The 27955-nt window shown below is 39.4% G+C and overlaps 1 protein-coding gene and 33 non-coding genes across 34 annotated transcripts in view; 4 read left to right on the forward strand and 30 right to left on the reverse strand.

Annotated features, from left to right (window-relative positions):
• Positions 1-27955, forward strand: part of eogt (EGF domain-specific O-linked N-acetylglucosamine (GlcNAc) transferase) — a 39639-nt gene that overhangs the window by 5048 nt on the left and 6636 nt on the right. Inside the window, exons 8-11 of the mRNA XM_056364984.1 lie at positions 315-418; positions 1162-1254; positions 1676-1747; positions 2490-2576. Coding sequence (XP_056220959.1) covers positions 315-418; positions 1162-1254; positions 1676-1747; positions 2490-2576 — 356 coding nt within the window. The remainder of the gene's footprint in view (positions 1-314; positions 419-1161; positions 1255-1675; positions 1748-2489; positions 2577-27955) is intronic.
• On the reverse strand, positions 5921-5992 carry trnae-cuc (transfer RNA glutamic acid (anticodon CUC)). Its single transcript has one exon. It is a non-coding gene; the product is annotated as a tRNA-Glu (tRNA).
• trnae-cuc (transfer RNA glutamic acid (anticodon CUC)) lies at positions 6519-6589 on the reverse strand. Its single transcript has one exon. It is a non-coding gene; the product is annotated as a tRNA-Glu (tRNA).
• trnae-cuc (transfer RNA glutamic acid (anticodon CUC)) lies at positions 7116-7187 on the reverse strand. Its single transcript has one exon. It is a non-coding gene; the product is annotated as a tRNA-Glu (tRNA).
• Positions 7714-7785, reverse strand: trnae-cuc (transfer RNA glutamic acid (anticodon CUC)). The gene has a single exon. It is a non-coding gene; the product is annotated as a tRNA-Glu (tRNA).
• Positions 8310-8381, reverse strand: trnae-cuc (transfer RNA glutamic acid (anticodon CUC)). Its single transcript has one exon. It is a non-coding gene; the product is annotated as a tRNA-Glu (tRNA).
• trnae-cuc (transfer RNA glutamic acid (anticodon CUC)) lies at positions 8908-8978 on the reverse strand. Its single transcript has one exon. It is a non-coding gene; the product is annotated as a tRNA-Glu (tRNA).
• On the reverse strand, positions 9503-9574 carry trnae-cuc (transfer RNA glutamic acid (anticodon CUC)). The gene has a single exon. It is a non-coding gene; the product is annotated as a tRNA-Glu (tRNA).
• Positions 10099-10170, reverse strand: trnae-cuc (transfer RNA glutamic acid (anticodon CUC)). The gene has a single exon. It is a non-coding gene; the product is annotated as a tRNA-Glu (tRNA).
• Positions 10695-10766, reverse strand: trnae-cuc (transfer RNA glutamic acid (anticodon CUC)). The gene has a single exon. It is a non-coding gene; the product is annotated as a tRNA-Glu (tRNA).
• On the reverse strand, positions 11291-11362 carry trnae-cuc (transfer RNA glutamic acid (anticodon CUC)). Its single transcript has one exon. It is a non-coding gene; the product is annotated as a tRNA-Glu (tRNA).
• trnae-cuc (transfer RNA glutamic acid (anticodon CUC)) lies at positions 11889-11960 on the reverse strand. The gene has a single exon. It is a non-coding gene; the product is annotated as a tRNA-Glu (tRNA).
• Positions 12484-12555, reverse strand: trnae-cuc (transfer RNA glutamic acid (anticodon CUC)). Its single transcript has one exon. It is a non-coding gene; the product is annotated as a tRNA-Glu (tRNA).
• Positions 13080-13151, reverse strand: trnae-cuc (transfer RNA glutamic acid (anticodon CUC)). Its single transcript has one exon. It is a non-coding gene; the product is annotated as a tRNA-Glu (tRNA).
• trnae-cuc (transfer RNA glutamic acid (anticodon CUC)) lies at positions 13676-13747 on the reverse strand. The gene has a single exon. It is a non-coding gene; the product is annotated as a tRNA-Glu (tRNA).
• trnae-cuc (transfer RNA glutamic acid (anticodon CUC)) lies at positions 14274-14345 on the reverse strand. Its single transcript has one exon. It is a non-coding gene; the product is annotated as a tRNA-Glu (tRNA).
• Positions 14870-14941, reverse strand: trnae-cuc (transfer RNA glutamic acid (anticodon CUC)). The gene has a single exon. It is a non-coding gene; the product is annotated as a tRNA-Glu (tRNA).
• Positions 15468-15539, reverse strand: trnae-cuc (transfer RNA glutamic acid (anticodon CUC)). The gene has a single exon. It is a non-coding gene; the product is annotated as a tRNA-Glu (tRNA).
• Positions 16064-16134, reverse strand: trnae-cuc (transfer RNA glutamic acid (anticodon CUC)). The gene has a single exon. It is a non-coding gene; the product is annotated as a tRNA-Glu (tRNA).
• trnae-cuc (transfer RNA glutamic acid (anticodon CUC)) lies at positions 16659-16730 on the reverse strand. Its single transcript has one exon. It is a non-coding gene; the product is annotated as a tRNA-Glu (tRNA).
• On the reverse strand, positions 17257-17329 carry trnae-cuc (transfer RNA glutamic acid (anticodon CUC)). Its single transcript has one exon. It is a non-coding gene; the product is annotated as a tRNA-Glu (tRNA).
• On the reverse strand, positions 17856-17927 carry trnae-cuc (transfer RNA glutamic acid (anticodon CUC)). Its single transcript has one exon. It is a non-coding gene; the product is annotated as a tRNA-Glu (tRNA).
• Positions 18451-18522, reverse strand: trnae-cuc (transfer RNA glutamic acid (anticodon CUC)). The gene has a single exon. It is a non-coding gene; the product is annotated as a tRNA-Glu (tRNA).
• trnae-cuc (transfer RNA glutamic acid (anticodon CUC)) lies at positions 19047-19118 on the reverse strand. The gene has a single exon. It is a non-coding gene; the product is annotated as a tRNA-Glu (tRNA).
• trnae-cuc (transfer RNA glutamic acid (anticodon CUC)) lies at positions 19645-19716 on the reverse strand. Its single transcript has one exon. It is a non-coding gene; the product is annotated as a tRNA-Glu (tRNA).
• On the reverse strand, positions 20241-20312 carry trnae-cuc (transfer RNA glutamic acid (anticodon CUC)). The gene has a single exon. It is a non-coding gene; the product is annotated as a tRNA-Glu (tRNA).
• On the reverse strand, positions 20837-20908 carry trnae-cuc (transfer RNA glutamic acid (anticodon CUC)). Its single transcript has one exon. It is a non-coding gene; the product is annotated as a tRNA-Glu (tRNA).
• On the reverse strand, positions 21435-21506 carry trnae-cuc (transfer RNA glutamic acid (anticodon CUC)). Its single transcript has one exon. It is a non-coding gene; the product is annotated as a tRNA-Glu (tRNA).
• Positions 22030-22101, reverse strand: trnae-cuc (transfer RNA glutamic acid (anticodon CUC)). The gene has a single exon. It is a non-coding gene; the product is annotated as a tRNA-Glu (tRNA).
• trnae-cuc (transfer RNA glutamic acid (anticodon CUC)) lies at positions 22626-22697 on the reverse strand. The gene has a single exon. It is a non-coding gene; the product is annotated as a tRNA-Glu (tRNA).
• Positions 23222-23293, reverse strand: trnae-cuc (transfer RNA glutamic acid (anticodon CUC)). The gene has a single exon. It is a non-coding gene; the product is annotated as a tRNA-Glu (tRNA).
• On the forward strand, positions 26261-26332 carry trnae-cuc (transfer RNA glutamic acid (anticodon CUC)). The gene has a single exon. It is a non-coding gene; the product is annotated as a tRNA-Glu (tRNA).
• On the forward strand, positions 26857-26928 carry trnae-cuc (transfer RNA glutamic acid (anticodon CUC)). The gene has a single exon. It is a non-coding gene; the product is annotated as a tRNA-Glu (tRNA).
• On the forward strand, positions 27440-27511 carry trnae-cuc (transfer RNA glutamic acid (anticodon CUC)). Its single transcript has one exon. It is a non-coding gene; the product is annotated as a tRNA-Glu (tRNA).

The following is a 27955-nucleotide window of genomic DNA, read 5'->3' on the forward strand; positions in this document are numbered from 1 at the left end:
TAGCTAAAACCTAAACTGTCATTGTGCCTTCATAGAAAATGATACGCATGTGTTCTGTACATGTGTACACATTTAACTTGTTTGAGGCTAAACACTGTATTAAGATTTTCCTGGAATCAACCTTCCAGTTGATTCACACTTAACAATGATTCTGCCAAAACTGGCTTCTAAAAATAATGTATTGAAAACTTGTCTCTAGCTTATTATTCTTTTTAGAGAATAAAAAGGTCTAAAACAGACTGATATTCACAGATCACTCATTTTCTGTTTTCATTTGTGACAATGACAACATAATAACTGTGTTTTTCTAATAGGGGTCAACATGTACCACCATTTCTGTGACTTTGTCAACCTCTACATCTCCCAGCACATTAACAACTCCTTCAGCACAGATATCAACATTGTCATGTGGGACACGGTGGGTTGTTATTAGCTGAACGTAGCTGATCTAATTGAGAGGAATATGCCTGCTATTAAAACTGGAAATTACAGCAATTCATGCATGACGTACTTGTTTACTGCATTTTATGTCACCCTTTCAGACTGAGGCAAAAGAAGACAAATGTTTCAGATGTTCATGTTACACCTTAACTTATCTGCCAAAATAACACATAAAGCAGGGTATTCCCATGTGGCCTGTCTCAAATGGATTGGTGACTGCTTATATCTTATAGCTACATAAGAAATAAATAGTTCCATTTATGAACAAATCCTTAGGCTGGGCTTAGATTATAGGTGTTTCAAATCTGTTCTTGGATCACAACACAAGATTTTGTTTAACAAGTCAGCAGTATGAGTGCCTCATGAAGACATCAATGGGAAACACCAGTTGAAAAACGGAATGATTTACTGGCAGCCCTATCCGGCCCATTGTTCCCTCTCTGTGCATAGAGGTAAAGAGGAAAAAGGAAAGAGAGAAAAAAGAAGAGGGAGGGAGACAAAACTGACAGGGAGGAGGAAAGCAGTGACCTTTCATCGCAAACTGCGCACTTCAAACCAAACAGGGTCAGGCTGTCAGATAATAGTGTGCTAAAAGACTTTGTATAAAACCAAAACTTCAGAAAAATACAACCGGCAGAGTTTGAAAACCTTTCAAAGGTTCAGGTTTCAATTGTAACATTAATCAACATTTGTTCCCTTCTTTGTATGTCTTTTCACCAGAGTTTTTATGGTTATGGCGATCTGTTCAGTGAAACTTGGAAGGCCTTCTCAGAGTATGACATCATCCACCTGAAGACCTATGACTCGAAAAGAGTAGGTATAATGTCACCTCTGAGTGGTCCTTGTATGCCTGTTCTTTGTAGAGGAGTTGAAATCATCACTTACTTAATTTCGGTTGTTTAGAAATACCAAACAAAAGTAGTTGTTTGCAGTAGTAATCCATTAAGGTAATTAAGAGTGCTGTTATAGCTCTCTGGTACTGGTTTGTTTTCTTCCTGGAAGAATCCTCTGGCACACAGGAAATATATTGTTTGGTGTTTCCACAAGCAGCAACAATGGTCTAGTTGAAATATAAATATAAAAAGCTGAAGTTAGTATGACTGAACAGATGGGAAATTAGCAATTCTTCCAACAATATTCCATCGTGTGTGTCTTACACCATGACATACAAGCAAACAGATTTCTGTGCCATGCTGTATACTTCCTTCATTGCTCTATTCATACTTGTTCCTAGGTTTGTTTCAAAGATGCCTTCTTCTCCCTCCTTCCAAGAATGAGATATGGCCTCTTTTACAACACACCTCTCGTAAGTTACCCCTCACATATCTATGTGTGTAGCCACAAACAGGATGTACTTTACAAAGGTTTTTGCTTTGAACAAATTGTAGTGTCCAACACTTTCAATGCTGCCTTGTTTGTGTCTCCATTTTATCTCACATTTTTTGATAGATTCATGCACAGTGATTGTTTAGTCATAAACATGCAGTTCAGATCAAAAATGTATGTGATTTTTCAAAAGCTCAGCAAGTGCTTATTTAAATGATAATTCTAAGGAGATTACTATTAAGATGATACCATGTAAATATGTGCTGTCCTGTGGTTGCTGCCTTGAGGTGTGAAATATTGATAGGTCAGCCTCAAGCTGATGCATTTGATTGCCCCTGCAGCACATGCCATGTTTATATTCATGTGCTCACATTTAGAGCTGCACTGCAGAAGTGCATGTGGGAAATTCTCAGACTTAAGTAATGCGTAGGCTCATATGATATGATATTTATTTGAGATTGGGAAATATGTTTACAATTGTCAGACTTAGACTCCCAGTCCAATGTGGTAGCACACAAATGTGGCCAGATTCAATTTACCTTCAATTCATGTTTAACTCAGTAAATTTTCATAATAATGAAAAATATTGTTAATATTTTAGCATGATGATATACAACCTATAACAAAATAATAATTTTAATACAATATTTTGAATTGAATGGATGAAAAATAAATTGCATATGTGACTAAAATGGAAACTTTCTGTTGTGTGCTGATGGCAGATCTCAGACTGCTACAGTGAAGGAATGTTTAGGGCATTCTCCCAGCATGTCCTTCATCGTCTGAACATCCTGCAAGACGGGCCAAAGGTGGGAAGAATGTCTTTTATGAAACACTAATGAATGAATGTGTATGAATGTCGGGACCTCTTGAAAGAGGCTGTATTAATTCTAATTGTTGCATACTGTCAAATCACTGTATTGGAATGGTCAGCAGTAACATAACTGTATGTCCTTTTTTGTTAATTAACTTAAACCTATCAAAGTGTATATAAGGATTCCCATAGCTCATAGTTCATCCAAGTACAGGTCTACACTGATCTTACCAGGTATCAGCTCCCTAATGGTCTAGTGGCTAGGATTCGGCGCTCTCACCGCCGTGACCCGGGTTCGATTCCCGTTTAGTGAAGGACTCTTTAGTTACTGAATAATACAGGTCATTTATAAAAGCGAATATCATGAAGGTAGGTGCCAAAATATGCTGAAATTGAGTGTGTCTTGATTCAAAGAAAATACAAAACTCAAAAAATCTCCCTGGCAATACCCAAAATCTGATCCTGGCCATATTTACAATGAGAAGTTTTGTTTGATTATTGGTTAGGATTTGGCAGTATCACCACCGTGGCTTAGGTTCGATTCCCAATCTGGAGGAAAATTTCATTGTGTCCATACCTTTAACATTCGTCAAAATATCTATTGAGTCAGTCTTTGTAGGAGGTTTTGTCTGTAACCATTTTCGTATGAACACAAAATGAATGATTTTTCTCTATAGTTTCAGTTGTTTTCAAGTTCAAATCACTACATTGACATGGTCAACAGTAACATAACTGTATGTCCTTTTTGGCTAATTAACTTAAACCTATCAAAGTGTATATAAGGACTCCCATAGGAGTTCATCCAAGTACAGCTGTACACTCATCTTGCTAGATATCAGCTCCCTGATGGTCTAGTGGCTAGGATTCGGCGCTCTCACTGCCGCGGCCTGGATTCGATTCCCGGTCAGGGAAGGATTCTTTAGTTACTGAATAGTACAGGTCATTTATAAAAGCGAATATCATGAAGGTAGGTGCCAAAATATGCTGAAATTGAGTGTGTCTTGATTCAAAGAAAAGACAAAACTCAAAAAATCTCCCTAGCATGACCCAAAATCTAATCCTGGCCATATTTACAATGAGTAGTTTTGTTTGATTATTGGTTAGGATTTGGAGGTATCACCACCGTGCCTTGAGTTCGATTCCCAATCTGGTGGAAAATTTCATTGTGTCCATACTTTTAACATTCGTCAGAATATCTATTGAGTCAGTCTTTGTAGGAGGGGCTTGTGCATATTCTCCTTTGTCCAGGTCATAGTATCCTAAAGGAGTTTTAAATCGAAAAAACAACTGGACTTGATTATTTGTCTGGGAAGACGTTTCACCTCTCATCCAAGAGGCTTCATCAGTTCATGTACGCATCTGACCAAGCTGGGACTGGTCCTACTTTCTGGTGTGGAGACCCAGGTATTTAACCTCTTGTGGGCGTTCACAAGGTTGATGATGTCACTGGTTCCCTTTTGTGCTCCAAGTGTCAACGACAGTCGTTTGCATGACTGTCGTTGGTGGAAAGTTGGTTTCGACTTCGTTAGTGCTCTATTGTGTTATAACGATGGTCGTTGGAGTCACTTGCCACTTGTGAACAGTTGTTATTCTTAGAGGCTAGATTGTTGAATCTCCTGGGAAGGGATGAAAGGGCAGCATTGTAAATTGGAGATAGGTGGTGTCTGAGACCTCCTCCCCTGTTGAGGGATCGTTTCTCTACTTTTACATAGATGGCCTCTTTTACTCCTCTTTCAAACCAACTGTCCTCTCTGTCTAGGATGTGGACATTGCTGTCCTCAAAGGAGTGGGCTTTCTCCTTGAGATGTAAATGGACAGCAGAGTCCAAACCTGAGGAGTTAGCTCTCCTGTGTTGGGCCATGCGTTTATGCAGTGGTTGTTTCGTTTCTCCAATGTAGAGGTCATTGCATTCCTCGTTACACCGGACTGCATACACCAGATTGCTTGGTGTGTGGTGTTCTGTCCTTGGGATGTACCAGCCTCTGTCTGAGTGTGTTGCTGGGTTTGAAATACACAGGGATACGGTGTTTGTTGAAGATCCTCCTGAGTTTTTCTGATACTCCAGACACATATGGAATGACTATGTTGTTTCTCTTGTTTAGTTTTTCTTTCTCAACCACTTTGCTGGTTTTCTTTCTGGAAGTAGCTGCAGTTTTCACAAAGGTCCAGCTAGGGTAACCACAAGTTGTGAGGGCAACCTTCAGGTGCTTGTGTTCTGCCCCTTGGGCCTGTGAGCTGGTAGGCACGTTATCAGCTCTATGTTGCAGGGTTCTGATAACACCAAGCTTGTGTTCCAGGTGGTGTGAGTCGAAAAGTAGATATTGGTCCGTATGCGTGGGTTTTCTGTATACCCCAATGTGGAGGCTCCTGTCCTTTTCCATGTGGACGTCACAATCTAAGAAAGGCAAACTATTGTCCTTGGCATCCTCTCTGGTGAACTTGATGTTTTTGTCCACTGAGTTAATGTGTTCAGTAAAAGCTTGCACCTCTGACTGTCGACTGTCATTGACACTTGGAGCACAAAACGGAACCAGTGACATCATCAGCCTTGTGAACGCCCACAAGAGGTTAAATACCTGGGTCTCCACACCAGAAAGTAGGACCAGTCCCAGCCTGGTGAGATGCGTACATGAACTGATGAAGCCTCTTGGATGAGAGGTGAAACGTCTTCCCAGACAAATAATCAAGTCCAGTTTTTTTTTTGTTTTTTTTTTCGATTTAAAACTCCTTTAGGAACTGAAACTATAGAGAAAAAGCATTCATTTTGTGTTGTGGCGGTGAGAGCGCCAAATCCTAGCCACTAGACCATCAGGCAGCTGATATCCATAAAGACGATTATAGAGTTGTACTTGGATGAACTTCTATGGGAGTCCTTATATACTTTAGTAGGTTTAAGTTAATTAGCCAAAAAGGACATACAGTTATGTTACTGTTGACCATCTCAATGTAGTGATTTGAACTTGAAAAGAACTGAAACTATAGAGAAAAAGCATTCATTTTGTGTTCATACAAAAATGGTTACAGACAAAACCTCCTACAAAGACTGACTCAATAGATATTCTGACGAATGTTAAAAGTATGGACGCAATGAAATTTTCCTCCAGATTGGGAATTGAACCTAAGCCACGGTGGTGATACCGCCAAATCCTAACCAATAATCAAACAAAACTTCTCATTGTAAATATGGCCAGGATCAGATTTTGGGTATTGCCAGGGAGATTTTTTGAGTTTTGTCTTTTCTTTGAATCAAGACACACTCAATTTCAGCATATTTTGGCACCTACCTTCATGATATTCGCTTTTATAAATGACCTGTACTATTCAGTAACTAAAGAGTCCTTCCCTGACCGGGAATCGAACCCGGGCCGCGGCGGTGAGAGCGCCGAATCCTAGCCACTAGACCATCAGGGAGCTGATATCTAGCAAGATGAGTGTACAGCTGTACTTGGATGAACTCCTATGGGAGTCCTTATATACACTTTGATAGGTTTAAGTTAATTAGCCAAAAAGGACACACAGTTATGTTACTGTTGACCATCTCAATGTAGCGATTTGAACTTGAAAAGAACTGAAACTATAGAGAAAAATCATTCATTTTGTGTTCATACAAAAATGGTTACAGACGAAACCTCCTACAAAGACTGACTCAATAGATATTGTGACGAATGTTAAAAGTATGGACACAATGAAATTTTCCACCAGATTGGGAATCGAACTTAAGCCACGGTGGTGATACCACCAAATCCTAACCAATAATCAAACAAAACTTCTCATTGTAAATATGGCCAGGATCAGTTTTTGGGTCATGATAGGGAGATTTTTTGAGTTTTGTCTTTTCTTTGAATCAAGACACACTCAATTTCAGCATATTTTGGCACCTACCTTCATGATATTCGCTTTTATAAATGACCTGTACTATTCAGTAACTAAAGAGTCCTTCCCTGACCGGAATCGAACCCGGGCCGCGGCGGTGAGAGCGCCGAATCCTAGCCACTAGACCATCAGGGAGCTGATATCTAGCAAGATGAGTGTACAGCTGTACTTGGATGAACTTCTATGGGAGTCCTTATATACACTTTGATAAGTTTAAGTTAATTAGCCTAAAAGGACTTACAGTTATGTTACTGTTGACCATCTCAATGTAGTGATTTGAACTTGAAAAGAACTGAAACTATAGAGAAAAAGCATTCATTTTGTGTTCATACAAAAATGGTTACAGACAAAACCTCCTACAAAGACTGACTCAATAGATATTCTGACGAATGTTAAAAGTATGGACACAATGAAATTTTCCACCAGATTGGGAATCGAACTTAAGCCACGGTGGTGATACCGCCAAATCCTAACCAATAATCAAACAAAACTTCTCATTGTAAATATAGCCAGGATCAGTTTTTGGGTCATGATAGGGAGATTTTTTGAGTTTTGTCTTTTCTTTGAATCAAGACACACTCAATTTCAGCATATTTTGGCACCTACCTTCATGATATTCGCTTTTATAAATGACCTGTACTATTCAGTAACTAAAGAGTCCTTCCCTGACCGGGAATCGAACCCGGGCCGCGGCGGTGAGAGCGCCGAATCCTAGCCACTAGACCATCAGGGAGCTGATATCTAGCAAGATGAGTGTACAGCTGTACTTGGATGAACTCCTATGGGAGTCCTTATATACACTTTGATAAGTTTAAGTTAATTAGCCTAAAAGGACTTACAGTTATGTTACTGTTGACCATCTCAATGTAGCGATTTGAACTTGAAAAGAACTGAAACTATAGAGAAAAAGCATTCATTTTGTGTTCATACAAAAATGGTTACAGACAAAACCTCCTACAAAGACTGACTCAATAGATATTCTGACGAATGTTAAAAGTATGGACACAATGAAATTTTCCACCAGATTGGGAATCGAACTTAAGCCACGGTGGTGATACCACCAAATCCTAACCAATAATCAAACAAAACTTCTCATTGTAAATATGGCCAGGATCAGATTTTGGGTCATGATAGGGAGATTTTTTGAGTTTTGTCTTTTCTTTGAATCAAGACACACTCAATTTCAGCATATTTTGGCACCTACCTTCATGATATTCGCTTTTATAAATGACCTGTACTATTCAGTAACTAAAGAGTCCTTCCCTGACCGGGAATCGAACCCGGGCCGCGGCGGTGAGAGCGCCGAATCCTAGCCACTAGACCATCAGGGAGCTGATATCTAGCAAGATGAGTGTAGACCTGTAGTTGGATGAACTTCTATGGGAGTCCATATATACTTTAGTAGGTTTAAGTTAATTAGCCAAAAAGGACATACAGTTGTGTTACTGTTGACCATCCCAATGTAGCGATTTGAACTTGAAAAGAACTGAAACTATAGAGAAAAAGCATTCATTTTGTGTTCATACAAAAATGGTTACAGACGAAACCTCCTACAAAGACTGACTCAATAAATATTCTGACGAATGTTAAAAGTATGGACGCAATGAAATTTTCCTCCAGATTGGGAATTGAACCTAAGCCACGGTGGTGATACCGCCAAATCCTAACCAATAATCAAACAAAACTTCTCATTGTAAATATGGCCAGGATCAGATTTTGGGTCATGCCAGGGAGATTTTTTGAGTTTTGTCTTTTCTTTGAATCAAGACACACTCAATTTCAGCATATTTTGGCACCTACCTTCATGATATTCGCTTTTATAAATGACCTGTACTATTCAGTAACTAAAGAGTCCTTCCCTGACCGGGAATCGAACCCGGGCCGCGGCGGTGAGAGCGCCGAATCCTAGCCACTAGACCATCAGGGAGCTGATATCTAGCAAGATGAGTGTACAGCTGTACTTGGATGAACTCCTATGGGAGTCCTTATATACACTTTGATAGGTTTAAGTTAATTAGCCAAAAAGGACATACAGTTATGTTACTGTTGACCATCTCAATGTAGCGATTTGAACTTGAAAAGAACTGAAACTATAGAGAAAAATCATTCATTTTGTGTTCATACAAAAATGGTTACAGACGAAACCTCCTACAAAGACTGACTCAATAGATATTGTGACGAATGTTAAAAGTATGGACACAATGAAATTTTCCACCAGATTGGGAATCGAACTTAAGCCACGGTGGTGATACCGCCAAATCCTAACCAATAATCAAACAAAACTTCTCATTGTAAATATGGCCAGGATCAGTTTTTGGGTCATGATAGGGAGATTTTTTGAGTTTTGTCTTTTCTTTGAATCAAGACACACTCAATTTCAGCATATTTTGGCACCTACCTTCATGATATTCGCTTTTATAAATGACCTGTACTATTCAGTAACTAAAGAGTCCTTCCCTGACCGGAATCGAACCCGGGCCGCGGCGGTGAGAGCGCCGAATCCTAGCCACTAGACCATCAGGGAGCTGATATCTAGCAAGATGAGTGTAGACCTGTAGTTGGATGAACTTCTATGGGAGTCCATATATACTTTAGTAGGTTTAAGTTAATTAGCCAAAAAGGACATACAGTTGTGTTACTGTTGACCATCCCAATGTAGCGATTTGAACTTGAAAAGAACTGAAACTATAGAGAAAAAGCATTCATTTTGTGTTCATACGAAAATGGTTACAGACAAAACCGCCTACAAAGACTGACTCAATAAATATTCTGACGAATGTTAAAAGTATGGACGCAATGAAATTTTCCTCCAGATTGGGAATTGAACCTAAGCCACGGTGGTGATACCGCCAAATCCTAACCAATAATCAAACAAAACTTCTCATTGTAAATATGGCCAGGATCAGATTTTGGGTCATGCCAGGGAGATTTTTTGAGTTTTGTCTTTTCTTTGAATCAAGACACACTCAATTTCAGCATATTTTGGCACCTACCTTCATGATATTCGCTTTTATAAATGACCTGTACTATTCAGTAACTAAAGAGTCCTTCCCTGACCGGGAATCGAACCCGGGCCGCGGCGGTGAGAGCGCCGAATCCTAGCCACTAGACCATCAGGGAGCTGATATCTAGCAAGATGAGTGTAGACCTGTAGTTGGATGAACTTCTATGGGAGTCCATATATACTTTAGTAGGTTTAAGTTAATTAGCCAAAAAGGACATACAGTTGTGTTACTGTTGACCATCTCAATGTAGCGATTTGAACTTGAAAAGAACTGAAACTATAGAGAAAAAGCATTCATTTTGTGTTCATACGAAAATGGTTACAGACAAAACCTCCTACAAAGACTGACTCAATAAATATTCTGACGAATGTTAAAAGTATGGACACAATGAAATTTTCCACCAGATTGGGAATCGAACTTAAGCCACGGTGGTGATACCACCAAATCCTAACCAATAATCAAACAAAACTTCTCATTGTAAATATAGCCAGGATCAGATTTTGGGTCATGCTAGGGAGATTTTTTGAGTTTTGTCTTTTCTTTGAATCAAGACACACTCAATTTCAGCATATTTTGGCACCTACCTTCATGATATTCGCTTTTATAAATGACCTGTACTATTCAGTAACTAAAGAGTGCTTCCCTGACCGGGAATCGAACCCGGGCCGCGGCGGTGAGAGCGCCGAATCCTAGCCACTAGACCATCAGGGAGCTGATATCTTGCAAGATGAGTGTACAGCTGTACTATGATGAACTCCTATGGGAGTCCATATATACTTTAGTAGGTTTAAGTTAATTAGCCAAAAAGGACATACAGTTATGTTACTGTTGACCATCTCAATGTTGTGATTTGAACTTGAAAAGAACTGAAACTATAGAGAAAAAGCATTCATTTTGTGTTCATACGAAAATGGTTACAGACAAAACCTCCTACAAAGACTGACTCAATAAATATTCTGACGAATGTTAAAAGTATGGACACAATGAAATTTTCCACCAGATTGGGAATTGAACCTAAGCCACGGTGGTGATACCGCCAAATCCTAACCAATAATCAAACAAAACTTCTCATTGTAAATATAGCCAGGATCAGATTTTGGGTCATGCTAGGGAGATTTTTTGAGTTTTGTCTTTTCTTTGAATCAAGACACACTCAATTTCAGCATATTTTGGCACCTACCTTCATGATATTCGCTTTTATAAATGACCTGTACTATTCAGTAACTAAAGAGTGCTTCCCTGACCGGGAATCGAACCCGGGCCGCGGCGGTGAGAGCGCCGAATCCTAGCCACTAGACCATCAGGGAGCTGATATCTTGCAAGATGAGTGTACAGCTGTACTTGGATGAACTTCTATGGGAGTGCATATATACTTTAGTAGGTTTAAGTTAATTAGCCAAAAAGGACATACAGTTATGTTACTGTTGACCATCTCAATGTTGTGATTTGAACTTGAAAAGAACTGAAACTATAGAGAAAAAGCATTCATTTTGTGTTCATACAAAAATGGTTACAGACAAAACCTCCTACAAAGACTGACTCAATAGATATTGTGACGAATGTTAAAAGTATGGACACAATGAAATTTTCCACCAGATTGGGAATCGAACTTAAGCCACGGTGGTGATACCACCAAATCCTAACCAATAATCAAACAAAACTTCTCATTGTAAATATGGCCAGGATCAGATTTTGGGTCATGATAGAGAGATTTTTTGAGTTTTGTCTTTTCTTTGAATCAAGACACACTCAATTTCAGCATATTTTGGCACCTACCTTCATGATATTCGCTTTTATAAATGACCTGTACTATTCAGTAACTAAAGAGTGCTTCCCTGACCGGGAATCGAACCCGGGCCGCGGCGGTGAGAGCGCCGAATCCTAGCCACTAGACCATCAGGGAGCTGATAGCTAGCAAGATGAGTGTACAGCTGTACTTGGATGAACTCCTATGGGAGTCCTTATATACACTTTGATAAGTTTAAGTTAATTAGCCTAAAAGGACTTACAGTTATGTTACTGTTGACCATCTCAATGTAGCGATTTGAACTTGAAAAGAACTGAAACTATAGAGAAAAAGCATTCATTTTGTGTTCATACAAAAATGGTTACAGACGAAACCTCCTACAAAGACTGACTCAATAGATATTGTGACGAATGTTAAAAGTATGGACACAATGAAATTTTCCACCAGATTGGGAATCGAACTTAAGCCACGGTGGTGATACCACCAAATCCTAACCAATAATCAAACAAAACTTCTCATTGTAAATATAGCCAGGATCAGATTTTGGGTCATGCTAGGGAGATTTTTTGAGTTTTGTCTTTTCTTTGAATCAAGACACACTCAATTTCAGCATATTTTGGCACCTACCTTCATGATATTCGCTTTTATAAATGACCTGTACTATTCAGTAACTAAAGAGTGCTTCCCTGACCGGGAATCGAACCCGGGCCGCGGCGGTGAGAGCGCCGAATCCTAGCCACTAGACCATCAGGGAGCTGATATCTTGCAAGATGAGTGTACAGCTGTACTTGGATGAACTTCTATGGGAGTGCATATATACTTTAGTAGGTTTAAGTTAATTAGCCAAAAAGGACATACAGTTGTGTTACTGTTGACCATCTCAATGTTGTGATTTGAACTTGAAAAGAACTGAAACTATAGAGAAAAAGCATTCATTTTGTGTTCATACGAAAATGGTTACAGAGAAAACCTCCTACAAAGACTGACTCAATAATATTCTGACGAATGTTAAAAGTATGGACACAATGAAATTTTCCACCAGATTGGGAATTGAACCTAAGCCACGGTGGTGATACCGCCAAATCCTAACCAATAATCAAACAAAACTTCTCATTGTAAATATAGCCAGGATCAGATTTTGGGTCATGCCAGGGAGATTTTTTGAGTTTTGTCTTTTCTTTGAATCAAGACACACTCAATTTCAGCATATTTTGGCACCTACCTTCATGATATTCGCTTTTATAAATGACCTGTACTATTCAGTAACTAAATAGTCCTTCCCTGACCGGGAATCGAACCCGGGCCGCGGCGGTGAGAGCGCCGAATCCTAGCCACTAGACCATCAGGGAGCTGATATCTTGCAAGATGAGTGTACAGCTGTACTTGGATGAACTTCTATGGGAGTGCATATATACTTTAGTAGGTTTAAGTTAATTAGCCAAAAAGGACATACAGTTATGTTACTGTTGACCATCTCAATGTAGTGATTTGAACTTGAAAAGAACTGAAACTATAGAGAAAAAGCATTCATTTTGTGTTCATACGAAAATGGTTACAGAGAAAACCTCCTACAAAGACTGACTCAATAGATATTCTGACGAATGTTAAAAGTATGGACACAATGAAATTTTCCACCAGATTGGGAATCGAACTTAAGCCACGGTGGTGATACCACCAAATCCTAACCAATAATCAAACAAAACTTCTCATTGTAAATATAGCCAGGATCAGATTTTGGGTCATGCTAGGGAGATTTTTTGAGTTTTGTCTTTTCTTTGAATCAAGACACACTCAATTTCAGCATATTTTGGCACCTACCTTCATGATATTCGCTTTTATAAATGACCTGTACTATTCAGTAACTAAAGAGTGCTTCCCTGACCGGGAATCGAACCCGGGCCGCGGCGGTGAGAGCGCCGAATCCTAGCCACTAGACCATCAGGGAGCTGATATCTTGCAAGATGAGTGTACAGCTGTACTTGGATGAACTTCTATGGGAGTGCATATATACTTTAGTAGGTTTAAGTTAATTAGCCAAAAAGGACATACAGTTATGTTACTGTTGACCATCTCAATGTTGTGATTTGAACTTGAAAAGAACTGAAACTATAGAGAAAAAGCATTCATTTTGTGTTCATACAAAAATGGTTACAGACAAAACCTCCTACAAAGACTGACTCAATAGATATTGTGACGAATGTTAAAAGTATGGACACAATGAAATTTTCCACCAGATTGGGAATCGAACTTAAGCCACGGTGGTGATACCACCAAATCCTAACCAATAATCAAACAAAACTTCTCATTGTAAATATGGCCAGGATCAGATTTTGGGTCATGCTAGGGAGATTTTTTGAGTTTTGTCTTTTCTTTGAATCAAGACACACTCAATTTCAGCATATTTTGGCACCTACCTTCATGATATTCGCTTTTATAAATGACCTGTACTATTCAGTAACTAAAGAGTGCTTCCCTGACCGGGAATCGAACCCGGGCCGCGGCGGTGAGAGCGCCGAATCCTAGCCACTAGACCATCAGGGAGCTGATATCTAGCAAGATGAGTGTACAGCTGTACTTGGATGAACTCCTATGGGAGTCCTTATATACACTTTGATAAGTTTAAGTTAATTAGCCTAAAAGGACTTACAGTTATGTTACTGTTGACCATCTCAATGTAGCGATTTGAACTTGAAAAGAACTGAAACTATAGAGAAAAAGCATTCATTTTGTGTTCATACAAAAATGGTTACAGACGAAACCTCCTACAAAGACTGACTCAATAGATATTGTGACGAATGTTAAAAGTATGGACACAATGAAATTTTCCACCAGATTGGGAATCGAACTTAAGCCACGGTGGTGATACCACCAAATCCTAACCAATAATCAAACAAAACTTCTCATTGTAAATATAGCCAGGATCAGATTTTGGGTCATGCTAGGGAGATTTTTTGAGTTTTGTCTTTTCTTTGAATCAAGACACACTCAATTTCAGCATATTTTGGCACCTACCTTCATGATATTCGCTTTTATAAATGACCTGTACTATTCAGTAACTAAAGAGTGCTTCCCTGACCGGGAATCGAACCCGGGCCGCGGCGGTGAGAGCGCCGAATCCTAGCCACTAGACCATCAGGGAGCTGATATCTTGCAAGATGAGTGTACAGCTGTACTTGGATGAACTTCTATGGGAGTGCATATATACTTTAGTAGGTTTAAGTTAATTAGCCAAAAAGGACATACAGTTATGTTACTGTTGACCATCTCAATGTTGTGATTTGAACTTGAAAAGAACTGAAACTATAGAGAAAAAGCATTCATTTTGTGTTCATACAAAAATGGTTACAGAGAAAACCTCCTACAAAGACTGACTCAATAAATATTCTGACGAATGTTAAAAGTATGGACGCAATGAAATTTTCCTCCAGATTGGGAATTGAACCTAAGCCACGGTGGTGATACCGCCAAATCCTAACCAATAATCAAACAAAACTTCTCATTGTAAATATGGCCAGGATCAGATTTTGGGTATTGCCAGGGAGATTTTTTGAGTTTTGTCTTTTCTTTGAATCAAGACACACTCAATTTCAGCATATTTTGGCACCTACCTTCATGATATTCGCTTTTATAAATGACCTGTACTATTCAGTAACTAAAGAGTCCTTCCCTGACCGGGAATCGAACCCGGGCCGCGGCGGTGAGAGCGCCGAATCCTAGCCACTAGACCATCAGGGAGCTGATATCTAGCAAGATGAGTGTACAGCTGTAGTTGGATGAACTCCTATGGGAGTCCTTATATACACTTTGATAAGTTTAAGTTAATTAGCCTAAAAGGACTTACAGTTATGTTACTGTTGACCATCTCAATGTAGCGATTTGAACTTGAAAAGAACTGAAACTATAGAGAAAAAGCATTCATTTTGTGTTCATACAAAAATGGTTACAGACAAAACCTCCTACAAAGACTGACTCAATAGATATTCTGACGAATGTTAAAAGTATGGACACAATGAAATTTTCCACCAGATTGGGAATCGAACTTAAGCCACGGTGGTGATACCACCAAATCCTAACCAATAATCAAACAAAACTTCTCATTGTAAATATGGCCAGGATCAGATTTTGGGTCATGATAGAGAGATTTTTTGAGTTTTGTCTTTTCTTTGAATCAAGACACACTCAATTTCAGCATATTTTGGCACCTACCTTCATGATATTCGCTTTTATAAATGACCTGTACTATTCAGTAACTAAAGAGTCCTTCCCTGACCGGGAATCGAACCCGGGCCGCGGCGGTGAGAGCGCCGAATCCTAGCCACTAGACCATCAGGGAGCTGATATCTAGCAAGATGAGTGTAGACCTGTAGTTGGATGAACTTCTATGGGAGTCCATATATACTTTAGTAGGTTTAAGTTAATTAGCCAAAAAGGACATACAGTTGTGTTACTGTTGACCATCCCAATGTAGCGATTTGAACTTGAAAAGAACTGAAACTATAGAGAAAAAGCATTCATTTTGTGTTCATACGAAAATGGTTACAGACAAAACCTCCTACAAAGACTGACTCAATAAATATTCTGACGAATGTTAAAAGTATGGACACAATGAAATTTTCCTCCAGATTGGGAATTGAACCTAAGCCACGGTGGTGATACCGCCAAATCCTAACCAATAATCAAACAAAACTTCTCATTGTAAATATGGCCAGGATCAGATTTTGGGTCATGCCAGGGAGATTTTTTGAGTTTTGTCTTTTCTTTGAATCAAGACACACTCAATTTCAGCATATTTTGGCACCTACCTTCATGATATTCGCTTTTATAAATGACCTGTACTATTCAGTAACTAAAGAGTGCTTCCCTGACCGGAATCGAACCCGGGCCGCGGCGGTGAGAGCGCCGAATCCTAGCCACTAGACCATCAGGGAGCTGATATCTAGCAAGATGAGTGTAGACCTGTAGTTGGATGAACTTCTATGGGAGTCCATATATACTTTAGTAGGTTTAAGTTAATTAGCCAAAAAGGACATACAGTTGTGTTACTGTTGACCATCCCAATGTAGCGATTTGAACTTGAAAAGAACTGAAACTATAGAGAAAAAGCATTCATTTTGTGTTCATACGAAAATGGTTACAGACAAAACCTCCTACAAAGACTGACTCAATAAATATTCTGACGAATGTTAAAAGTATGGACACAATGAAATTTTCCACCAGATTGGGAATCGAACTTAAGCCACGGTGGTGATACCACCAAATCCTAACCAATAATCAAACAAAACTTCTCATTGTAAATATAGCCAGGATCAGATTTTGGGTCATGCTAGGGAGATTTTTTGAGTTTTGTCTTTTCTTTGAATCAAGACACACTCAATTTCAGCATATTTTGGCACCTACCTTCATGATATTCGCTTTTATAAATGACCTGTACTATTCAGTAACTAAAGAGTGCTTCCCTGACCGGGAATCGAACCCGGGCCGCGGCGGTGAGAGCGCCGAATCCTAGCCACTAGACCATCAGGGAGCTGATATCTTGCAAGATGAGTGTACAGCTGTACTTGGATGAACTCCTATGGGAGTCCTTATATACACTTTGATAAGTTTAAGTTAATTAGCCTAAAAGGACATACAGTTATGTTACTGTTGACCATCTCAATGTAGTGATTTGAACTTGAAAAGAACTGAAACTATAGAGAAAAAGCATTCATTTTGTGTTCATACGAAAATGGTTACAGACAAAACCTCCTACAAAGACTGACTCAATAAATATTCTGACGAATGTTAAAAGTATGGACGCAATGAAATTTTCCTCCAGATTGGGAATTGAACCTAAGCCACGGTGGTGATACCGCCAAATCCTAACCAATAATCAAACAAAACTTCTCATTGTAAATATGGCAAGGATCAGATTTTGGGTCATGATAGGGAGATTTTTTGAGTTTTGTCTTTTCTTTGAATCAAGACACACTCAATTTCAGCATATTTTGGCACCTACCTTCATGATATTCGCTTTTATAAATGACCTGTACTATTCAGTAACTAAATAGTCCTTCCCTGACCGGGAATCGAACCCGGCCGCGGCGGTGTGAGAGCGCCGAATCCTAGCCACTAGACCATCAGGGAGCTGATATCTTGCAAGATGAGTGTACAGCTGTACTTGGATGAACTCCTATGGGAGTCCTTATATACACTTTGATAAGTTTAAGTTAATTAGCCTAAAAGGACTTACAGTTATGTTACTGTTGACCATCTCAATGTAGCGATTTGAACTTGAAAAGAACTGAAACTATAGAGAAAAAGCATTCATTTTGTGTTCATACAAAAATGGTTACAGACGAAACCTCCTACAAAGACTGACTCAATAGATATTCTGACGAATGTTAAAAGTATGGACACAATGAAATTTTCCACCAGATTGGGAATCGAACTTAAGCCACGGTGGTGATACCACCAAATCCTAACCAATAATCAAACAAAACTTCTCATTGTAAATATGGCCAGGATCAGATTTTGGGTCATGATAGAGCGATTTTTTGAGTTTTGTCTTTTCTTTGAATCAAGACACACTCAATTTCAGCATATTTTGGCACCTACCTTCATGATATTCGCTTTTATAAATGACCTGTACTATTCAGTAACTAAAGAGTCCTTCCCTGACCGGGAATCGAACCCGGGCCGCGGCGGTGAGAGCGCCGAATCCTAGCCACTAGACCATCAGGGAGCTGATAGCTAGCAAGATGAGTGTACAGCTGTACTTGGATGAACTTCTATGGGAGTGCATATATAGTTTAGTAGGTTTAAGTTAATTAGCCAAAAAGGACATACAGTTATGTTACTGTTGACCATCTCAATGTTGTGATTTGAACTTGAAAAGAACTGAAACTATAGAGAAAAAGCCTTCATTTTGTGTTCATACAAAAATGGTTACAGAGAAAACCTCCTACAAAGACTGACTCAATAGATATTCTGACGAATGTTAAAAGTATGGACACAATGAAATTTTCCACCAGATTGGGAATCGAACTTAAGCCACGGTGGTGATACCACCAAATCCAACCAATAATCAAACAAAACTTCTCATTGTAAATATAGCCAGGATCAGATTTTGGGTCATGCTAGGGAGATTTTTTGAGTTTTGTCTTTTCTTTGAATCAAGACACACTCAATTTCAGCATATTTTGGCACCTACCTTCATGATATTCGCTTTTATAAATGACCTGTACTATTCAGTAACTAAAGAGTGCTTCCCTGACCGGGAATCGAACCCGGGCCGCGGCGGTGAGAGCGCCGAATCCTAGCCACTAGACCATCAGGGAGCTGATATCTAGCAAGATGAGTGTACAGCTGTACTTGGATGAACTCCTATGGGAGTCCATATATACTTTAGTAGGTTTAAGTTAATTAGCCAAAAAGGACATACAGTTGTGTTACTGTTGACCATCTCAATGTTGTGATTTGAACTTGAAAAGAACTGAAACTATAGAGAAAAAGCCTTCATTTTGTGTTCATACAAAAATGGTTACAGAGAAAACCTCCTACAAAGACTGACTCAATAAATATTCTGACGAATGTTAAAAGTATGGACGCAATGAAATTTTCCTCCAGATTGGGAATTGAACCTAAGCCACGGTGGTGATACCGCCAAATCCTAACCAATAATCAAACAAAACTTCTCATTGTAAATATGGCCAGGATCAGATTTTGGGTCATGCCAGGGAGATTTTTTGAGTTTTGTCTTTTCTTTGAATCAAGACACACTCAATTTCAGCATATTTTGGCACCTACCTTCATGATATTCGCTTTTATAAATGACCTGTACTATTCAGTAACTAAAGAGTCCTTCCCTGACCGGGAATCGAACCCGGGCCGCGGCGGTGAGAGCGCCGAATCCTAGCCACTAGACCATCAGGGAGCTGATATCTAGCAAGATGAGTGTAGACCTGTAGTTGGATGAACTCCTATGGGAGTCCTTATATACACTTTGATAAGTTTAAGTTAATTAGCCTAAAAGGACTTACAGTTATGTTACTGTTGACCATCTCAATGTAGCGATTTGAACTTGAAAAGAACTGAAACTATAGAGAAAAAGCATTCATTTTGTGTTCATACAAAAATGGTTACAGACAAAACCTCCTACAAAGACTGACTCAATAGATATTCTGACGAATGTTAAAAGTATGGACACAATGAAATTTTCCACCAGATTGGGAATCGAACTTAAGCCACGGTGGTGATACCACCAAATCCTAACCAATAATCAAACAAAACTTCTCATTGTAAATATGGCCAGGATCAGATTTTGGGTCATGATAGAGAGATTTTTTGAGTTTTGTCTTTTCTTTGAATCAAGACACACTCAATTTCAGCATATTTTGGCACCTACCTTCATGATATTCGCTTTTATAAATGACCTGTACTATTCAGTAACTAAAGAGTCCTTCCCTGACCGGGAATCGAACCCGGGCCGCGGCGGTGAGAGCGCCGAATCCTAGCCACTAGACCATCAGGGAGCTGATATCTAGCAAGATGAGTGTAGACCTGTAGTTGGATGAACTTCTATGGGAGTCCATATATACTTTAGTAGGTTTAAGTTAATTAGCCAAAAAGGACATACAGTTGTGTTACTGTTGACCATCCCAATGTAGCGATTTGAACTTGAAAAGAACTGAAACTATAGAGAAAAAGCATTCATTTTGTGTTCATACGAAAATGGTTACAGACAAAACCTCCTACAAAGACTGACTCAATAAATATTCTGACGAATGTTAAAAGTATGGACGCAATGAAATTTTCCTCCAGATTGGGAATTGAACCTAAGCCACGGTGGTGATACCGCCAAATCCTAACCAATAATCAAACAAAACTTCTCATTGTAAATATGGCCATGATCAGATTTTGGGTATTGCCAGGGAGATTTTTTGAGTTTTGTCTTTTCTTTGAATCAAGACACACTCAATTTCAGCATATTTTGGCACCTACCTTCATGATATTCGCTTTTATAAATGACCTGTACTATTCAGTAACTAAATAGTCCTTCCCTGACCGGGAATCGAACCCGGGCCGCGGCGGTGAGAGCGCCGAATCCTAGCCACTAGACCATCAGGGAGCTGATATCTTGCAAGATGAGTGTACAGCTGTACTTGGATGAACTTCTATGGGAGTGCATATATACTTTAGTAGGTTTAAGTTAATTAGCCAAAAAGGACATACAGTTATGTTACTGTTGACCATCTCAATGTTGTGATTTGAACTTGAAAAGAACTGAAACTATAGAGAAAAAGCCTTCATTTTGTGTTCATACAAAAATGGTTACAGACAAAACCTCCTACAAAGACTGACTCAATAGATATTCTGACGAATGTTAAAAGTATGGACACAATGAAATTTTCCACCAGATTGGGAATAGAACTTAAGCCACGGTGGTGATACCACCAAATCCTAACCAATAATCAAACAAAACTTCTCATTGTAAATATGGCCAGGATCAGATTTTGGGTCATGCTAGGGAGATTTTTTGAGTTTTGTCTTTTCTTTGAATCAAGACACACTCAATTTCAGCATATTTTGGCACCTACCTTCATGATATTCGCTTTTATAAATGACCTGTACTATTCAGTAACTAAAGAGTGCTTCCCTGACCGGGAATCGAACCCGGGCCGCGGCGGTGAGAGCGCCGAATCCTAGCCACTAGACCATCAGGGAGCTGATATCTTGCAAGATGAGTGTACAGCTGTACTTGGATGAACTCCTATGGGAGTCCTTATATACACTTTGATAAGTTTAAGTTAATTAGCCTAAAAGGACTTACAGTTATGTTACTGTTGACCATCTCAATGTAGCGATTTGAACTTGAAAAGAACTGAAACTATAGAGAAAAAGCATTCATTTTGTGTTCATACAAAAATGGTTACAGACGAAACCTCCTACAAAGACTGACTCAATAGATATTCTGACGAATGTTAAAAGTATGGACACAATGAAATTTTCCACCAGATTGGGAATCGAACTTAAGCCACGGTGGTGATACCACCAAATCCTAACCAATAATCAAACAAAACTTCTCATTGTAAATATGGCCAGGATCAGATTTTGGGTCATGATAGAGCGATTTTTTGAGTTTTGTCTTTTCTTTGAATCAAGACACACTCAATTTCAGCATATTTTGGCACCTACCTTCATGATATTCGCTTTTATAAATGACCTGTACTATTCAGTAACTAAAGAGTCCTTCCCTGACCGGGAATCGAACCCGGGCCGCGGCGGTGAGAGCGCCGAATCCTAGCCACTAGACCATCAGGGAGCTGATAGCTAGCAAGATGAGTGTACAGCTGTACTTGGATGAACTTCTATGGGAGTGCATATATAGTTTAGTAGGTTTAAGTTAATTAGCCAAAAAGGACATACAGTTATGTTACTGTTGACCATCTCAATGTTGTGATTTGAACTTGAAAAGAACTGAAACTATAGAGAAAAAGCCTTCATTTTGTGTTCATACAAAAATGGTTACAGAGAAAACCTCCTACAAAGACTGACTCAATAGATATTCTGACGAATGTTAAAAGTATGGACACAATGAAATTTTCCACCAGATTGGGAATCGAACTTAAGCCACGGTGGTGATACCACCAAATCCAACCAATAATCAAACAAAACTTCTCATTGTAAATATAGCCAGGATCAGATTTTGGGTCATGCTAGGGAGATTTTTTGAGTTTTGTCTTTTCTTTGAATCAAGACACACTCAATTTCAGCATATTTTGGCACCTACCTTCATGATATTCGCTTTTATAAATGACCTGTACTATTCAGTAACTAAAGAGTGCTTCCCTGACCGGGAATCGAACCCGGGCCGCGGCGGTGAGAGCGCCGAATCCTAGCCATTAGACCATCAGGGAGCTGATATCTAGCAAGATGAGTGTACAGCTGTACTTGGATGAACTCCTATGGGAGTCCATATATACTTTAGTAGGTTTAAGTTAATTAGCCAAAAAGGACATACAGTTGTGTTACTGTTGACCATCTCAATGTTGTGATTTGAACTTGAAAAGAACTGAAACTATAGAGAAAAAGCATTCATTTTGTGTTCATACAAAAATGGTTACAGAGAAAACCGCCTACAAAGACTGACTCAATAGATATTCTGACGAATGTTAAAAGTATGGACACAATGAAATTTTCCACCAGATTGGGAATCGAATTTAAGCCACGGTGGTGATACCGCCAAATTCTAACCAATAATCAAACAAAACTTCTCATTGTAAATATAGCCAGGATCAGATTTTGGGTCATGCTAGGGAGATTTTTTGAGTTTTGTCTTTTCTTTGAATCAAGACACACTCAATTTCAGCATATTTTGGCACCTACCTTCATGATATTCGCTTTTATAAATGACCTGTACTATTCAGTAACTAAAGAGTCCTTCCCTGACCGGGAATCGAACCCGGGCCGCGGCGGTGAGAGCGCCGAATCCTAGCCACTAGACCATCAGGGAGCTGATATCTTGCAAGATGAGTGTACAGCTGTACTTGGATGAACTTCTATGGGAGTGCATATATAGTTTAGTAGGTTTAAGTTAATTAGCCAAAAAGGACATACAGTTATGTTACTGTTGACCATCTCAATGTTGTGATTTGAACTTGAAAAGAACTGAAACTATAGAGAAAAAGCCTTCATTTTGTGTTCATACAAAAATGGTTACAGAGAAAACCTCCTACAAAGACTGACTCAATAGATATTCTGACGAATGTTAAAAGTATGGACACAATGAAATTTTCCACCAGATTGGGAATCGAACTTAAGCCACGGTGGTGATACCACCAAATCCTAACCAATAATCAAACAAAACTTCTCATTGTAAATATAGCCAGGATCAGATTTTGGGTCATGCTAGGGAGATTTTTTGAGTTTTGTCTTTTCTTTGAATCAAGACACACTCAATTTCAGCATATTTTGGCACCTACCTTCATGATATTCGCTTTTATAAATGACCTGTACTATTCCGTAACTAAAGAGTCCTTCCCTGACCGGGAATCGAACCCGGGCCGCGGCGGTGAGAGCGCCGAATCCTAGCCACTAGACCATCAGGGAGCTGATATCTAGCAAGATGAGTGTACAGCTGTACATGGATGAACTACTATGGGAGTCCTTATATACACTTTGATAGGTTTAAGTTAATTAGCCTAAAAGGACATACAGTTATGTTACTGTTGACCATCTCAATGTAGTGATTTGAACTTGAAAAGAACTGAAACTATAGAGAAAAAGCATTCATTTTGTGTTCATACGAAAATGGTTACAGACAAAACCTCCTACAAAGACTGACTCAATAAATATTCTGACGAATGTTAAAAGTATGGACGCAATGAAATTTTCCTCCAGATTGGGAATTGAACCTAAGCCACGGTGGTGATACCGCCAAATCCTAACCAATAATCAAACAAAACTTCTCATTGTAAATATGGCAAGGATCAGATTTTGGGTCATGATAGGGAGATTTTTTGAGTTTTGACTTTTCTTTGAATCAAGACACACTCAATTTCAGCATATTTTGGCACCTACCTTCATGATATTCGCTTTTATAAATGACTACATGAATACACTTTGATAAGTTTAAGTTAATTAGCCTAAAAGGACATACAGTTATGTTACTGTTGACCATCTCAATGTTGTGATTTGAACTTGAAAAGAACTGAAACTATAGAGAAAAAGCATTCATTTTGTGTTCATACAAAAATGGTTACAGACAAAACCTCCTACAAAGTCCCCCCCTCTAACCTCACCCTTGAGGAGAGGAAAGCAGTGACGACATTGAGCAAAGACCAAAACATCACAATCCTCCCAGCAGACAAGGGTAGATGCACAGTTATACTCAATACAACTGATTACCAGGCTAAGATCACGGCACTACTCAACTACTCCAACACTTATGAAACTCTGAAACAAGACCCGACCAGTGGCTATAAAAAGAAGGTGATAGAATGTCTACAGCAACTACAAAAAGAAGGTGTCATTAATAAAACACAATATTACCGGCTTTATCCCCAGGACTCAACCCCCTGCCTATATGGACTCCCAAAAATCCATAAAGAAGGGGCCCCACTCAGGCCCATTGTCAGCAGCATAAACTCGGTCACGTACAACATAGCCAAACACATAGCCCATATCTTGGCGCCGTTGGTGGGAAACACCCCACACCACATCCAAAACTCCACCGATTTTGTGGGTAAAGTCCGAAACATAAAAATGGAACCAGATGAAACCATGGTATCCTACGATGTGACTTCTCTTTTCACCTGTATTCCAACTATGGAGGCTTCGGCTACGGTAAGACAACGACTCACACAAGACAATTCCCTGCAAAACCGAAAAAATCTCAAACCTGAACACATCTGCCGGCTTCTGGATTTGTGCCTGAACACCACATACTTCCAGTTTAATGGCAAATTTTACAGACAAAAACATGGCTGCGCCATGGGCTCACCAGTATCCCCTATTGTGGCAAATCTATACATGGAGGAGGTAGAAAACAAGGCTTTGAACTCCTTTGAAGGAACAACACCGAGCCACTGGTTCAGGTATGTGGATGACACATGGGTTAAAATCAAAACCAAAGAGGTGCAAGCTTTTACCAAACACATTAACTCAGTGGACAAAAACATCAAGTTCACCAGAGAGGATGCCAAGAACAATAATTTGCCTTTCTTAGATTGTGACGTCCACATGGAAAAGGACAGGAGCCTCCACATTGGGGTATACAGAAAACCCACGCATACGGACCAATATCTACTTTTCGACGCACACCACCCTCTGGAACACAAGCTTGGTGTTATCAGAACCCTGCAACATAGAGCTGATAACGTGCCCACCAGCTCACAGGCCCAAGGGGCAGAACACAAGCACCTGAGGGTTGCCCTCACAACTTGTGGTTACCCTAGCTGGACCTTTGTGAAAACTACAGCTACTTCCAGAAAGAAAACCAGCAAAGTGGTTGAGAAAGAAAAACTAAACAAGAGAAACAACATAGTCATTCCATATGTGTCTGGAGTATCAGAAAAACTCAGGAGGATCTTCAACAAACACCGTATCCCTGTGTATTTCAAACCCAGCAACACACTCAGACAGAGGCTGGTACATCCCAAGGACAGAACACCACACACCCGCAAAAGCAATCTGGTGTATGCAGTCCGGTGTAACGAGGAATGCAATGACCTCTACATTGGAGAAACGAAACAACCACTGCATAAACGCATGGCCCAACACAGGAGAGCTAACTCCTCAGGTTTGGACTCTGCTGTCCATTTACATCTCAAGGAGAAAGCCCACTCCTTTGAGGACAGCAATGTCCACATCCTAGACAGAGAGGACAGTTGGTTTGAAAGAGGCGTAAAAGTGGCCATCTATGTAAAAGTAGAGAAATCATCCCTCAACAGGGGAGGAGGTCTCAGACACCACCTATCTCCAATTTACAATGCTGCCCTTTCATCCCTTCCCAAGAGATTTAACAATCTAGCCTCTAAGAATAACAACTGTTCAAAAGTGGCAAGTGACTCCAACGACCATCGTTATAACACAATAGAGCACTAACGAAGTCGAAACCAACTTTCCACCAACGACAGTCATGCAAACGACTGTCGTTGACACTTGGAGCACAAAAGGGAACCAGTGACATCATCAACCTTGTGAACGCCCACAAGAGGTTAAATACCTGGGTCTCCACACCAGAAAGTAGGACCAGTCCCAGCTTGGTCAGATGCGTACATGAACTGATGAAGCCTCTTGGATGAGAGGTGAAACGTCTTCCCAGACAAATAATCAAGTCCAGTTGTTTTTCGATTTAAAACTCCTTTAGGATACTATGACCTGGACAAATGAGAATATGCACAGGCCTATAGTTTCAGTTCTTTTCAAGTTCAAATCACAACATTGAGATGGTCAACAGTAACATAACTGTATGTCCTTTTTGGCTAATTAACTTAAACCTATCAAAGTGTATATAAGGACTCCCATAGGAGTTCATCCAAGTACAGTTTTACACTCATCTTGCTAGATATCAGCTCCGTGATGGTCTAGTGGCTAGGATTCGGCGCTCTCACCGCCGCGGCCCGGGTTCGATTCCCGGTCAGGGAAGGACTCTTTAGTTACTGAATAGTACATGTCATTTATAAAAGCGAATATCGTGAAGGTAGGTGCCAAAATATGCTGAAATTGAGTGTGTCTTGATTCAAAGAAAAGACAAAACTCAAAAAATCTCCCTAGCGTTACCCAAAATCTGACCCTGGCCATATTTACAATGAGAAGTTTTGTTTGATTATTGGTTAGGATTTGGCGGTATCACCACCGTGGCTTAAGTTCGATTCCCAATCTGGTGGAAAATTTCATTGTGTCCATACTTTTAACATTCGTCAGAATATCTATTGAGTCAGTCTTTGTAGGAGGTTTTGTCTGTAACCATTTTTGTATGAACACAAAATGAATGCTTTTTCTCTATAGTTACATTTCTATGTAAGTTCAAATCACTGTATTGGAATTGTCAGCAGTAACACAACTGTATGTCCTTTTTGGCTAATTAACTTAAACCTATCAAAGAATATAAGGACTCCCATAGGCGTTCATCCAAATACAGCTCTACACTCGTCTTGCTCAATATCAGCTTCCTGATGGTCTAGTGGCTAGGATTCGGCACTCTCACTGCCGCGGCCCGGGTTCGATTCCCGGTTAGGGAAGCACTCTTTAGTTACTGAATAGTACAGGTCATTTATAAAAGCGAATATCATGAAGGTAGGTGCCAAAATAAGCTGAAATTGATTGTGTCTTGATTCAAAGAAAAGACAAAACTCAAAAAATCTCCCTGGCAATACCCAAAATCTGATCCCGGCCATATTTACAATGAGAAGTTTTGTTTTTGATTATTGGTTAGGATTTGGCTTAGGTTCGATTCCTAATCTGGTGGAAAATTTCATTGTGTCCATACTTTTAACATTCGTCAGAATATCTATTGAGTCAGTCTTTGTAGGAGGTTTTGTCTGTAACCATTTTCGTATGAACACAAAATGAATGCTTTTTCTCTGTAGTTTCAGTTCTTTTCAAGTTCAAATCACAACATTGAGATGGTCAACAGTAACATAACTGTATGTCCTTTTTGGCTAATTAACTTAAACCTATCAAAGTGTATATAAGGACTCCCATAGGAGTTCATCCAAGTACAGCTGTACACTCATCTTGCTAGATATCAGCTCCCTGATGGTCTAGTGGCTAGTATTCGGCGCTCTCACCGCCGCGGCCCGAGTTCGATTCCCGGTCAGGGAAGGACTCTTTAGTTACTGTCATTTATAAAAGCGAATATCATGAAGGTAGGTGCCAAAATATGCTGAAATTGAGTGTGTCTTGATTCAAAGAAAAGACAAAACTCAAAAAATCTCCCTGGCAATACCCAAAATCTGATCCTGGCCATATTTACAATGAGAGGTTTTGTTTGATTATTGGTTAGGATTTGACGGTATCACCACCGTGGCTTAAGTTCAATTCCCAATCTGGTGGAAAATTTCATTGTGTCCATACTGTTAACATTTGTCAGAATATCTATTGAGTCAGTCTTTGTAGGAGGATCAATCTGCAACCATTTTTGTATGAACACAAAATGAATGCTTTTTCTCTATAGTTACATTTCTATGTAAGTTCAATCACTGTATTGGAATTGTCAGCAGTAACATAACTGTATGTCCTTTTTGGCTAATTAACTTAAACCTATCA

The sequence above is a fragment of the Seriola aureovittata genome, chromosome 2 (genome assembly GCF_021018895.1).
Source record: "Seriola aureovittata isolate HTS-2021-v1 ecotype China chromosome 2, ASM2101889v1, whole genome shotgun sequence".
Taxonomy (NCBI): domain Eukaryota; kingdom Metazoa; phylum Chordata; class Actinopteri; order Carangiformes; family Carangidae; genus Seriola; species Seriola aureovittata.